Source organism: Pseudochaenichthys georgianus, chromosome 7 (genome assembly GCF_902827115.2).
Source record: "Pseudochaenichthys georgianus chromosome 7, fPseGeo1.2, whole genome shotgun sequence".
NCBI lineage: Eukaryota > Metazoa > Chordata > Actinopteri > Perciformes > Channichthyidae > Pseudochaenichthys > Pseudochaenichthys georgianus.
This window is the reverse complement of record NC_047509.1, coordinates 26192953-26206907: the sequence shown is the minus strand read 5'-3', so window position 1 is coordinate 26206907 and position 13955 is coordinate 26192953. Positions and strand designations below refer to the sequence as shown.

The following is a 13955-nucleotide window of genomic DNA, read 5'->3' as shown; positions in this document are numbered from 1 at the left end:
CAATGATCTAAGAAATCCCATTGTTTCCAAATAATGATAATCAAGTTATAGATTTCAAGTCTTATAAACGCATATATACATTTTGTAGGCATATATACAAAACAAGTACACAACAAGTGATACCGTGGATCAAGTGGCTGCTTTTTTAAGACAATGTGGAGCTCTCTGTAGATGCTTAGACAACACAAAGCTTATATATAAATGTCATTAAAACAAAAATAAGGTCCAAGCTGCACACACTGACAGTGTATATACAGTAGAAACAGTCAATCTCAAACCTATAATTTCAAAACTAAACACATGATTTAAAAAAAGACAGATGAAAAGTCAGTGTGTTATTTCTGAGAAACCATTATCCGAAGTGCTGCTGGTTCTGCGCCGTCTGGAAGTTGTGGTCCGGGCAGACCTTCTGCACCAGCCTGTAGTCGGTGCCGGTGAAGGCGATGAAGATGCATATGACCTTAAAGGGTTTGGCGCAGATCCAGGCCGCCTGGGACTGCGTGTTTTCTGAGTAGCAGGTCTGCCCGGGGTCGTACTGGCAGGGCTTGGTCTTCTTGGACCGGTTGGTTCTCTGGTACTCGATCCTGCAGTTGAGCTCGGTCACCATCACCACGTCCGGCTGCTGCTTCTGCTGCTCTGGAGGAGGAGAGCTGGTGGACTGGGGCAGGCTCTGGAGCTGGGACGTCAGATCTGGAACCAGGACTTGGGTTTTGGTGGGAACACCCTCAGCTGCTGGATCCAAAACCTCCCATCCCACAGCTTTGGAGGGCGGGACGATGCTCACGGATATGTTCCCCAGACGAGACGAGTTGTGGCGGAAGTAGACGCTGAACGTGCCGTTGATGTGGTCCACGATTTTCCCCGTCACCAGGAGGCTGAACTTCACCGTTTTCACATTGAAGTAAAAATCTCCCCAGCCCAGGATCTTCTTGGCCTTTGTGGGAGTTTTGGCGGGAGGTTTGGATTTAGGAGGAGGTCGGTACAGATACTGATCCAGGGCCTGGGAAAAGTTCTGAGGCCATCCATACGGACCCAGAGTGCCGTGAGCTGCAGTTTTCTGTTTGGTGGAGATGATCTGTAGGTCTTTGACTTTCAAAGCAGCTCCCAGTGCGTCTCCTGCTTCTCTTTCCTCTTCTCTCCATTGTTGGCTCTGGAACTCCAAGGGCGGGGCGGTTTCTTGGACCTGTGGATAACAAATGGGAAATTAAGGTGAGCTTAAAGGTCTCCTATTATACTATTTCCAGGCATATATTATAGGTCTCAGATATATAAATTAGTGCTGTCAAAATTATCGCGTTAACGGCGGTAATTAATTTTTTGAATTAATTCAGGGTTGCCAACTCTCACGCATCTGGCATGTGACACACGCTTTCACCCTCAATCTCACGCTCTCACTCTGCCCAAACTATTCTCACGCCAAAAACAAGAATACCGAAGACTATAAACGGTTTTGAAAACTTTTGTCAGGTAGTGATCGTCTTCTCAATAGAACATCTTTGATAATGTCTTCTGGCCAATCAGAATCAAGATAACGGCGTGGTGTTGTTGCAGGAAGTCCCGACGGAGAATACTTTTGCTGTAATACATCTATACATCGATACAACATTACGTGTTGATAGAAATCAACACGTAATGAAATAAGACCCCACGGTTTGATGATTGATAGGTGTGTGGGCTGTCTTTCATGTTGACACACAGAACAATGGGGGCTATCAACCCTTATCCACAATGTAAAGTAATGAACACAGCTTCTTCCCTCTTCTCTCTGTGAGGAGCAGCAGGTTCAGCTTTCAGAACAAAGTAACACAAAACTAAAATGGCATTCATTTGTTTAAATATGTCGTGTAGTAATAGATGTATTTATTTTTCTTCTCAAGAGAGTACCAGAATGTGTATTTTATGTTAGTATTTCAAAAAATCTCCTTGGGGAGAATCCCCCCAGACCCCCCTACAGGGGTTGGGCTTTCAGCATGTCAACTCTTTCACCTGTGGGGAAATTGCAGGATTGGCTCCAGGTCGCCCTTTTTATTCACTACAAGACAAATGTGCCTTTTTATTTCATACAGTTCAATTTGGATTGAGACAGGGAAATAATCTAAACCTCACGCGTGGCGTTTCACTGTCAAGAGGGAGCGTGTATGTAATTACATTGCAAATACTGACTTCACCCCACCACTGCATGGGTTAGCCCTACCATAGATTACCCAACAAAAATACTCTCTGGCAACTGCCGACCCGTATTGCGCAAGCGCAGATCTAAGATCCAGTAGAAATGATAAAAAAGTAAAAGTCTGCTGCTTATTGTTCTACTAGGCCAAAATAGAGTGTGTTAATTAATATGTTTGGCAGTTTGGAGTAAGTCTGTAGATTTGTTTGTGTGTGTGTTTCATGTACAGGCCTCTCACGATAATTAATTTTGTTGGATACATTTTCCAGGAAATTATTGCGATAAACAATAATATTGTCGGCACCGTTGTATGACCATTTTAGACCCCTGACATAATGATAATATATAATAATAATTGAAGTACATCCTTTCGAACTGCTAGTCACATCCTCATGTAAATGTAAATTTATCGAGTTCATTTTTATTTATCGTACTATATAAGTCAACTAATTGCTTATCACGACAGGCCTATGCACACAATAAAACAGTGGAAACAAACATGTGTTTGACTTTCATTAGTGAATGAAACTGTGTGCCCTTTATAGTCTGTGTCCAATTTTGTGTATTTGTATATATTGTATATATATTGTGGTGACCACCTATTTAACCACTGGGTCATAATTCAAACCTGGAACTACAGTTGCGGTTATTGTTCCCACACGGACATGTTATGGGTTACCTATAAATAGGTGTGCCCTCTTGCCTCTGTCTCTTGTCGACCCGGGCTGCGACCCGACAACATGTCCTTTGCAGCTTGTGATTAAAGTTCCCTTTTGCACCTTCGATGCACCGCCTCTGACTCCATATCTCTCGGCACTACAATATCCTATATATATATATGCTAAGGTCCCGCTGCTGACACGATAGCAGTCATTTAGTGCGCATGTGTAATTCAACCCATGATATCAAAATCTCACTCCAGCCAGGTACCCAAAGTTGGCAACCCTGATTAATTGCGTTAACATATTTAACGCATTTAACGCATGTGCAGAATGGCCCGCCTCATACGTGCCACCAGTGGCAGCACCAGCAGGGTGCGAACTGGAGGGGAGCAGGGGGAGCTATAGCTCCCCTAGTGGTGACATGAGCTCCCCTGGGAACATGGTTTGTGAAATTTGGGGGGAGCTCTCTAAAATACTGATATGATGACCAAATAAATTCTATTTTGGGCATGTTTTTTTTTTTCAAAGGTGTAAAATAAGTGAAATAAAATTATATTTAGAGTTTATGATTCATGAAAAAAGTGTCGCCTGCTTGCACCGTGCACGCTGCCCGCAACCCACTAACCACTCACTCACAAGCTCGTTTAGTAAGCACTGCATGTTTACCAGGCATTGTTGCTGCTGCTGACATGTCGAAAAGAAAAAAACAACGTACCTTGGGCAATTTCTTTAAAACACCCATACCAAGAAATGGCTTAGCCCCACCATGAAAAATGATGTTAAAGTAAGCAAAATAAAGTCTGCCAACTCGCGCGGAGTAAATTGCACAGACAGCAGTTAGTAAGATTGATTTCAGTCGCCACGGTTTTGAAAACTTTTGTCACGTAGTGATCGTCTTCTCAATAGAACATCTTTGGTAACGGCGTGGTGTTGTTGCAGGAAGTCCCGACGGAGAATACTCTTGCTGTAGTACTCTTGCTGTAGTACTCCACTAGCCCCCCCCCCCCTCTGTCGACTTTCCTGAAGTACTCCCCCGTTGATAGAAATCAACACGTAATGAATTAAGACCCCACGGTTTGATGATTGATAGGTGTGTGGGTTGTCTTTCATTTTGACATGCAGAATTTTTTTATAATAAACATAGATACTGTATGTTAAATTGATATATCCGCCTTCTTTCATTTATCTTTCTATTCCCACAACAATATACATAAATAAATGGCATATTTTGGACATAGTTCGAATGGTGATTAATCATGATTAATTAATTTTTAAGCTGTGATTAATCTGATTAAAAATTGTAATCGTTTGACAGCCCTAATATAAATACATGTCTATGAAGTGTTTTGCTCAAAATACCAAACAGATCACCCATTCTCGCCATGCCTCATAACCAGGGGTGCACATAACTGGTACGCAGGTACGCAGGTACGCATGCGCGGCGAGAATCTGAAATGCGTAACGTCACTTGTGTCACTACGCGCCTTTGCGTACCTGATAGGTCATCAAAACAAAACACTTTTAGAGGAGTGCTGATTCTGGGTCCGTAGCTTTAAAATGAATAAATAAAAGGAGAGCTCACACAGGACAATTCTACCCAGATACTCGGCTAAACGCTGCCGTGATTAAACACCATATTATGTTCAAAACCAAATCAAGGATTATTTATGAAACAGGAGCTCAAATGCTTTCTCTCTTGCGGTTTTACGACAAGGTGAGTTCCTTTTTTCCAGTGCAACGTTAGCTCTGAGTGTTAGCAATGCTTGCTAAAGTAAACAAAGGCCATCTTACGTCCATAACACATTGCACATTCTATCTGATAGCAACGTTTCTGATAGGGCCGTTGGCGTAAAGCGATATTGCGTCATATTGGCAGCAAATCTGGATCAGCTCCGTTGTACCCCCGTTTTTAGAGATTTGGGTACGGAGGAAAAGAGACTTTCTGATTTTCTGACACTTTGTGAGTTCCCTGACACACCGGGGGACACACATTTATGTATAAAAGACACCAAAAAGTGCATTTTGCATGATACCTTTAAACTGAATACAGTAAATGCAATCTCACAGGATGTGTTTTGTGTAGGCGGTCACAATAAGGAGGGAGGAGAAAGAGGCCAGCAGTATGATCGCAAATGAAGGACAGTTTCACTGTATTTACATCACAAGGTTGCAGATAATCGATTACAAATAATTATGCTATGATGTCCTCTGAATGAAAACAAGTTGAAATTGCCTCTGATCAATAGGTCAGCTCCTTCAGGCAAGGACTTACAAGAGCACACACACAGTCACACATTGCTAATAACACATTTTAATTTGACTGTCCTCCCTCTCACTCTCCCTCTCAGCCTCCTTTCAATGCCACCTTGATGATAAACTGAATCTACCAGCTTAATAATCAATATGTTTGAGAGAGAGAGGAACTGTGGAAGTGATTCTCTTTTGGAGAGTCTGAAGCAGCATCTTCTTCATACTCAGCTCCCTCTGTGCTGAACTCATTCATCTCAAAATCCCTCTTCCTCCCTTTCGCCTTTCACGTCATATCCCAGTAAACCCTGTGACATTGATTTGGACTCCTTGAAATGAATAAGGGATCAAGATTTTCACCTGGATTCACCGTGTTTTATTCATAAACATTCTCCTTTTTCTTCTTCCCTCCTATTTTCATACAAAAAACAGACAGTAGTCAGTGTTAATTGTTGTTGTTTGTTTTTTGATATCAGTAATCATTTGTTTTCCATAACTCCTAGAGAGCAGAGTGCTTCAGTAAAACACAGAGCCATGCTTAACTCCCACTGACTGTCCCTCAAAGTGAAAAAATAGCACATGCGTATTAAATATAAAAGAAGAGGAAGAGGACTGTGGAAAAGTGAGGCAGGCAGCCAAACTGCTGCTGTCTATATTAAAATGCTCAAATCCCAATAAATATTAATGATTGATATATCTTAGAATCACCACACAGTGAAAAGGTGAAAGTGTGAGGCACAATCGTACAATTCCAATGTTAAGTGTTTTTACTAGTAATAACTTATCAAGTGCATCCAAGTGTCAGAACTGTTCACTCATTAAACACTTCCATTTTTAAGTGGAGGTGTGGATCATAATTGGGCGAGACATGTGCACTCTTGTTGTTTAGGACTTTAATTCCATTTTAGGATAATATATTAAAGGCTGATGGAGCTTTAAAGTGTTTCTCCCCACACATTTCTGAATAAACAGCTCCTAGGATATCATTATTTCTCATGGGAGTCACATCACCCCTAACCAGCCCAGGCCTGTGTGCCAATCTCTGACTTCTCCTGTAACACAACAAGCTCCAGCAGTGCTTTCTGTTTCAGGACCAAATCTCCAGCTATGTGCTGTTCTTACTCTAATTGGAACCCTCTGTGTGACAGCCGTGTCATTGGCTCTGTGTCAAGATGCCAGCACAGCCACTGCCACTGAGCAACTGTGGTGGAGTGGATGCACACACAACTCTTGTGCAAATTCACCTGCAGAGGCACACACACCGAGGAACCTGAGAGCAGCAGTTTGTCTAAAGAACACAAAGGTCCTTATTGTGTCAGTAACAGATGAACAAAAACCTGAATCTTGTCCTTCTTAAGCCTTTAGGCTGAAATTAACTTGTCCAAAGTGACAAAGGCTGCACAATCATTTAGTTCAATGAATAAAGCACAGCATGAGCTGCTTGGAGGTATTCACATGACAGCTTCACTGTTAATGTATACAGAGCTGCAGTCCACTGCTCATGCAGCAAAGTGAAGGCAGTTAAATTAAAGACGGGGGAGACGAATAAATTACAATGATGCCTGTAAGAGAATTACAGACCACGAGACTGGAATAAATTACCATTTTGAGAAAGGAACAATAAGAAACGTTTTAGCTGAGCTTCACCGTCAAATAAAAGTGTCAACTATATGATCCCAAGGCAGTGTTTCAGATACTGAGTCTGAATAGCAAAACAAAGGGCAACAGGAGACTCGTGCACATTTCACTCATTGAATTAAAAACAGCAAGCTGCTAACTTTCAGTGAAACATTTTCAAAAGTCCAAGTAAAATCAAAGAGCAGTCTCAAGATAGTCAAAACATCTCAGTCAACTTCTTCAGATAAGATCAATAAGAGTACTGTCTCTCTTAACCAATATTAGCATAAATACATACCATCATAAAACTTGATTTTATTATCATCTTTTTAAACAGAACAGTTTCAAATGTATAAGAAATGATTGATGCTGCTTGATTATTTATGGGTTCAATTACACAATACCAACTAATCCACTATTCAAAAAACACTCAGTGCACCAATGCTGCCATGAGATGAGCAGCAACAGAACAGGACTCCATTGGTAATCTGATTAATTTAATCTGCTGAAAATACAAAAGCACCTCGCATTTTTAATTGAGCCACACAACTTTATAGGAGGATTTGACTCACCGAAGAATGGAGCAGCCACAGACAGGTGATGGCAAAGTTCAAACACAGCGCTCTCATGTTGCAGCAGCGTGCCTCCATGCGCAGAGCGGAGCGTCTCTGAGACAATGTGCCGGCAGCACAGGTGCTGTTCACTGACTTCAAGCTGTACACGCACTGCAAAGGTAAAGGAGACCCTCTGCAGTGAGACCATGAGTGAGACACAAAAATCCTCGAGTGAATGAACCCCCCCTCCCACACACACACACACACACACACACACACACACACACACACACACACACACACACACACACACACACACACACACACACACACACACACACACACACACACACACACACACCACACACACACACACACACACACACTCTCTCTCTCTCACTCACACACACACACACACACTCACACACACACACACACACACACACACACACACACACACATTAATCAAGGAGAAATCTTTCTAATTGGTCATAATTTTGTAATAGAAATGATGAGAAACGATGCATTGAAAAGTATTTCTCTCACTCACACACACACACACACACACACACACACACACACACACACACACACACACACACACACACACACACACTCTCTCTCTCACTCACACACACACACACACACACACACACACACACACACACACACACACACACACACACACACACACACACACACACACACACACACACACACTCACACACATACACACACACACACACACACACACACACACACACACACACTCTCTCACTCACACACACACACACACACACACACACACACACACACACACACACACACACACACACACACACACACACACACACACGCATTAATCAAGGAGAAATCTTTCTAATTGGTCATAATTTTGTAATAGAAATGATGAGAAACGATGCATTGAAAAGTATTTCTCTCACACACACACACACACACACACACACACACACACACACACACACACACACACACACACACACACACACACACACACACACACACACACACACACACACTCTCTCTCTCACTCACTCACTCACACACACACACACACACACACACACACACACACACACACACACACACACACACACACACACGCACGCACGCACGCACGCACACACACACACACACTTGCCCTCCCTGCTCATTTTCATCACCTGGCCGGCCCTTATTATGTCTCATCAACCCGGGGAAAGGCGCTGTCAGACGGGCACAGTTTGACAGCCTCCCCGCTGTCCCTGCATACAGCCGCCACGGAGAGGCTGACAAAATGACAAGGGCTCTCACCGGGAAATAAAAATTACTGACAAGTCTGCTGAGACTCTGCCACTACTCAGCCTATCAGCGGAATTGTAAGCCAACACATCACTGCAAGAAGCTAACCAAGCAGTCAAGTTGCCTTTAATGAAGAATCAGAGGCAAACACAGAAACCAATTAAAGGTCATGCTTCCCTCAACATTTAAAAATAGCATGAATTCGCATGATAATGTGTAGACTATAATAACCGAGGCTCGTGTGTGTATAACATTGTATTTGGAAGACATGTCTGATGTAATAATTATGCTGTCTAAAATAAAACAATTCAAATATGTTATTAAATAGATTAAACTGCATGTGTCACCGGAAATGATGTGCGTAATTGAACAAGCAGTCATATTTGATTGTGTTAATGGAGTGGAGACACACATTGAATACTTTTTTTATTTTATTATTTCAAGCAATGTTTTTGTGCCAGCCATCAGAAGAGTTGGAGACTTGGACATCTCTTCAAACCGGTAATGTCTGCTCTCTACTATACAGGGTATTAGATGTAGCCTATCTTTTGATTCGCAAAGCAGTGTTAATAGTGCTGGCAGTTTTACTGAAGACATTGCCACTTTTACACAGGGATTAACATAGTCATTGTAGGAGCCATTTTATGGGTGTTGTTGGTGTGTCCGTTTATTTAAGTTATACGTATAGTGCAATATTATTTTTGAACACTTGGTGGCGGGGTTTAGCTGCACCGGGTGTATATAAAGAGGTCATAGGGATCGAAGAGAGGAGGACACAGGCCGTGTCTCAATTCAGGGGTTGCATACTTCGAAGGGTGCATTCGTAGACCAATTTCTAAAAAAGACGAGACTCCTCCGAATGTGGCCCACGAATGCAGCCTACTTTTCCCCAATTTGAAGGATACATCTGATGTACACTCCGCGGCCTACCATATCCCAGGGTGCAATGCGCGCAGGGAACTAACGTCACACACGTCAAACCCAAGGGGCATTAAAACGTACATTTTCGTTAAATAATACGGATACATATGTGACGCTAACTAGCCAGCAGGACGTACTGCACTGTTGTTTACACTTGTTTTTTATTCAATTTAGAAGTTTACTAAAGTCATACAGAGATCTTGGCTCTGTTATAGATAAGTTATACTTTATATTACATAAATAGACCAAAGTGAAAACATTTAGACCGATATAGCCTAAAGTACGGTGGGATTTATAAAACGCTACCCTGACGTGTAGCTGCTGTTAGCTTTATTTATTTCTCTAACATGTTCCAATGTTTTACTGTTTATTAAACTTTGTGACAACATGACAACCTTTTTATTCAGCTCATGCTGCTTTGAGGTAGAGCAAAAAAAAAGCCTATTTTCAATATTTCCACCAGATTTGATCATCTTTTATTTAGGTTAAAGTGTATTTAATTTATCCTGATCCCATAATAATAATAAGACAATCACAAATAGACAGCAGCCTTTTTCTGAATGTTAGTTTGTGCCGTGCTGTCAAAGGGATGCAGGTGTGACTGTCATTTCATCTCTTTAGTTTTTAAAAAACCAGAACAGTACATCATTTTAAATGATCCTTTAGGGATTGTTTGTCTGAAATGCTGAGAGTTAGTCTAATATGATTAATTCACTTTTTTATTTATCTCTTGTTTTTCTCTGTAATTAGGACAATTCTGGAGAAATGGATCTGCTGGAGAAGGACCCCTAATCTGAAAAGTGCACAGCGGATCATCAGGACAGAGCTGCCATCCACCTGGACCCCCGAGGTGCTGGAGAAAGCAAAATGGCGATCAGGAGCATCGTCCACCCAGACCTCTGCTTACTGCCGTCCTACAGACTTGTGTCTTACTTTCAGAATTTGATTTTGTATGTGTCCTTTCTTTTAATAGATATTTAACTATTATAGCTTGAGTCTGTCTGATTCCCCAAACAGCTGCTTCTATATACTTGCTGCACATACAATACAAATAAACAACTCCATAAACACACTTTTGCTGATATTTGTGTTACTGCTGGTGATGTTAAATAACATGATTGATTTCATCTGTCTCAATGATGAAAGTTATAATAATAGAAGACATGAAGCTGCAGAGAGAGGATGGATATATTCTTACCTCTACTTTGTGATAAGATGAAAATACAATATTAAATTGTAATTGTTAAACATATTGTTTATTTCATTTACTGAGGTTGTAACCATTATATACAACATGTGTACATATGCAGTGGAATAATAGGGTATCTCTAGGTCATTAAACTGTCTTCAGTTTAATTTTAATAATACAAAAAAAAGGTCATAGAAAATGTTTAATTGTGTATTTCAGCAGAGCGGGGGTCACGGTGCTGCTGGACCTGGAGGTGCTGACCTGGTGTCAGTGGGACATCATCTGGGCAGGTTTAGGGGAAGAAGGAGAATATACACTGTTATAATCACAGCTATTAAGATTAGAACACTGCTATTGTTGACAATCAATCTATACAACATGCTTTTGTTCATTTAAAAAAAACATTGTTTTATTAGTACAGACAAATTAAGACTTATTTTAAATATGAAATAATGCTTAAATTACATCAGCTATATATAATTTACTTGTTAACTTACTAATGTAACACATGGGGGCTAAAGGAACAGCTTCATCGTATTTACCTGGCCATGGTCCTCTTTAATTCATCGCCGACAGTGATCTCCAAAAAAATGTAAAAGTAAAGTTTCTGGATCCTTTTCAGCTGAGTTAGAATTTGCTAGCAGGCTGCTGGAGCAGCGCAACCGAACAGCGCGTATCACGTGACGTAAATACGAAGCCCTCCGTAGGCTAGACCGTCTCATTTCGTAGGCCGCTCGGTACCAGCCTACCCGGTCTACGTGGGCTGGGTCCTCCGTGGACCGTGTAAGCTGCGTACCCCCAGGGCCGTATCCAGAATTTTCTAAATACCGAGGTCCAAACATGTTAGGGGGGTTCGGGGGATAACCCCAAGATTTTTGGGATTTTCATGATCTAGTTAGGTGCTTTTTAAGTCCTGTGGGGGGTCACACATTGGATACTATATTGATTTCAAACCATGTCAGTGGATGCAGCATAAATTATTTTTGAAAGTGTAATACATAAGAATCAGTTGATTGTTACTATTAATGATCTGGACATGCAGAAGGACCTGCACCCTCTCTTCCATCTTCTTTAGTCTCTCTGTCTTCTTCCTGTTCATTACTCTCTCTGTCCTCTACTCTTTCTCTTTGTTCAATCTCTCCCTCGTTGTTCACTTTTTGCTCCTCCTCACTTGTCCCTCCTGCCAGTGAATTAAAAGCAATTCAGCCATTTAAACTGTGGGTTTTCTCCGGAAGTGTTTCCTTGTACGATGTGAGGGTCTAAGGACAGAGGGTGTCGTATTGTCATACTGATATTCTGTACAAACTGTGAAGTCCACTGAGACAAATGTAACATTTGTGTTATTGGGCTATAAATAAACATTGATTGATTGATTTAGTTCATTTCACTTGTTTGTTTGTATTTTTTTTTTAAAATCTGTTTTGTTTGATTCTCAAAAGAGAACAAAGATGTAAGCAAATGGTGTTTTATTATGAAATCATAACTGCAATAGATGTATGTTGTTTTAAAATTATGCCTATTGTAAATGAAGACTATTGTTATAGATAAATAGATAGATAAATGGGGTTATTAAGCCTACATTCTTTTGTGTGACTGTACCTGCAGTTCTTCCCTGACTTCCATCACTTTCTCTTTCTCTCTGCCTGTCCTGTCTCTTCCATACCAAAGCTCAGCTTCGACTGACGTAGTCTTTTCATTATATCTGAGTCAGTGTAAAAAGAAAACAATACAATGTTATATCTTCAATGTTTTACTCAAATTGAAATGAAAGAAAAGCATTACAACGTTTGTTAAAAGGTAATCCTTCTGACATTGGATGAATGTAATTAACTGTAGCTCTCGAGCTAGTTTATTCACGGAATTTAAACCAAAGTATAGCCTATAGCTGCAATATCAGTTAGTGTGCATGTTGTCGGACGTCCACTGACTAACGTAGAGCGTTCACACAGGATCTGCTGGTCATAAGATGTCCTGATGAACAGAAACACAAGCAGCCCGCTGGACTCAGATCTCTAAATACCTCATCAATCCTCCGCCGCTCCAGTTCAAGTCCGGGCTGCAGTGGTTTGTTGATACATGTCGTCTTCTTCTGTTTGCTTTAACAGAGGCTACATAGTTATGCAGCGCCCCCATCGTCAGTAAATGGAAGTACTACAAATAACCCCGTTTAGTGCAATTATTTCACAAGTTTTGTTATACACAGCTTGGAAAATATTACCGAGGTCCGGACCTCGGTGACCTCAATGGTAGATACGGCCTGAATCGAGAAACGGCCACAGAAGGAAGAGACTAGAGAGCATACCGATTCCACCAGCCCGGCAGATGCTCATCACAACAACTAAAACTGTACAATTAAACCCTGGTATGTAAACGCTGAATAAACCTCATTATAAACTGCAACAAAGGACCGGAAAGTCATCTCTATGTATCTGCGTCTGGATCACTCTTCAGCCCTTCTGTGAAGTAGCTAATGGCAAACATATATAGGACATAGGAACAGGAAATTGTCATTACAGTCATAAAACCTTGTTTTTGAATGGCTTTTATGATGAGTGTTGGTTTTATGATGAATGGTTGGCCGCATTTGGAAAATCCAGCCATGACACAATGTAGGCCTATTAATATCTCGATCAGATAATCAAAACGCACAGAGTATGTGTCTGTTGCTCTGCCATAGTAGGTATAATAGTGCTCCTGTCCTCGTTCCGTTGGTTACAAATACAATTTTGACCAAAAAAGAAATAAAAACTCCAAACATACAGGAATTGTTGTCCAAACAAAAATGTGTCGAACTGTGCTCTCTTAAAGTTTGCACCTGGCTAGAAATAGTTACTTATATGTATTCCCAATACGAATGGACAGAAACCGTTGAGTTACTCTCTTGACATATATAACATCTCTGTTGGGTTTGCGCATGAGCAGATGGTTGTAAGCATAATGGCTCAGTTTTTACATTCATAATAGTAACACTTAAGCTTTTACTGGTGAAAACATTTCTCATGATCATTTTATCAACAGTATCATCATTGTTAAGTGAAAGGAGAAAGAAGAGTTTGATCTAGGAACGAAGAAACAACAGAAGATGCTGTCAAGACCGCCATATTCCCACAATGCTTAGCGCAGGCGTGACAGATAGTTCTAAATGTATAATTATCTACATGTATCTATCAGGTCTAACGTTATTTTGGGAGTGAGTCTTTGGTGTTTTAATGCCAGGCGGTTTAACTTGAATGTTTATTTAAAAAATGGCACATTTTTATACTGAACCGTAAGTGAGGGTATTAACGCTGGGAATA

General features: G+C 41.0%; 1 protein-coding gene across 2 annotated transcripts; it reads right to left on the bottom strand.

Moving 5' to 3' along the window:
• Positions 1 to 208: 208 nt before the first annotated feature.
• LOC117450021 (neurexophilin-2-like) lies at positions 209 to 12712 on the bottom strand. Of its 2 annotated transcripts, XM_034087989.2 has the most exons (3): positions 12680 to 12712; positions 12259 to 12361; positions 209 to 1183 (listed from the first exon to the last, which is right to left on the bottom strand). In XM_034087989.2, exons 1-3 carry the CDS (start codon positions 12682 to 12684, stop codon positions 353 to 355), a joined length of 939 nt encoding a protein of 312 aa, XP_033943880.2. In that variant the 5' UTR covers positions 12685 to 12712; the 3' UTR covers positions 209 to 352. The 2 variants fall into 2 exon arrangements, with proteins under 2 accessions (XP_033943880.2, XP_033943879.1); XM_034087988.1 differs by lacking the exons at positions 12259 to 12361; positions 12680 to 12712 and adding an exon at positions 7266 to 7343.
• Positions 12713 to 13955: the final 1243 nt, after the last annotated feature.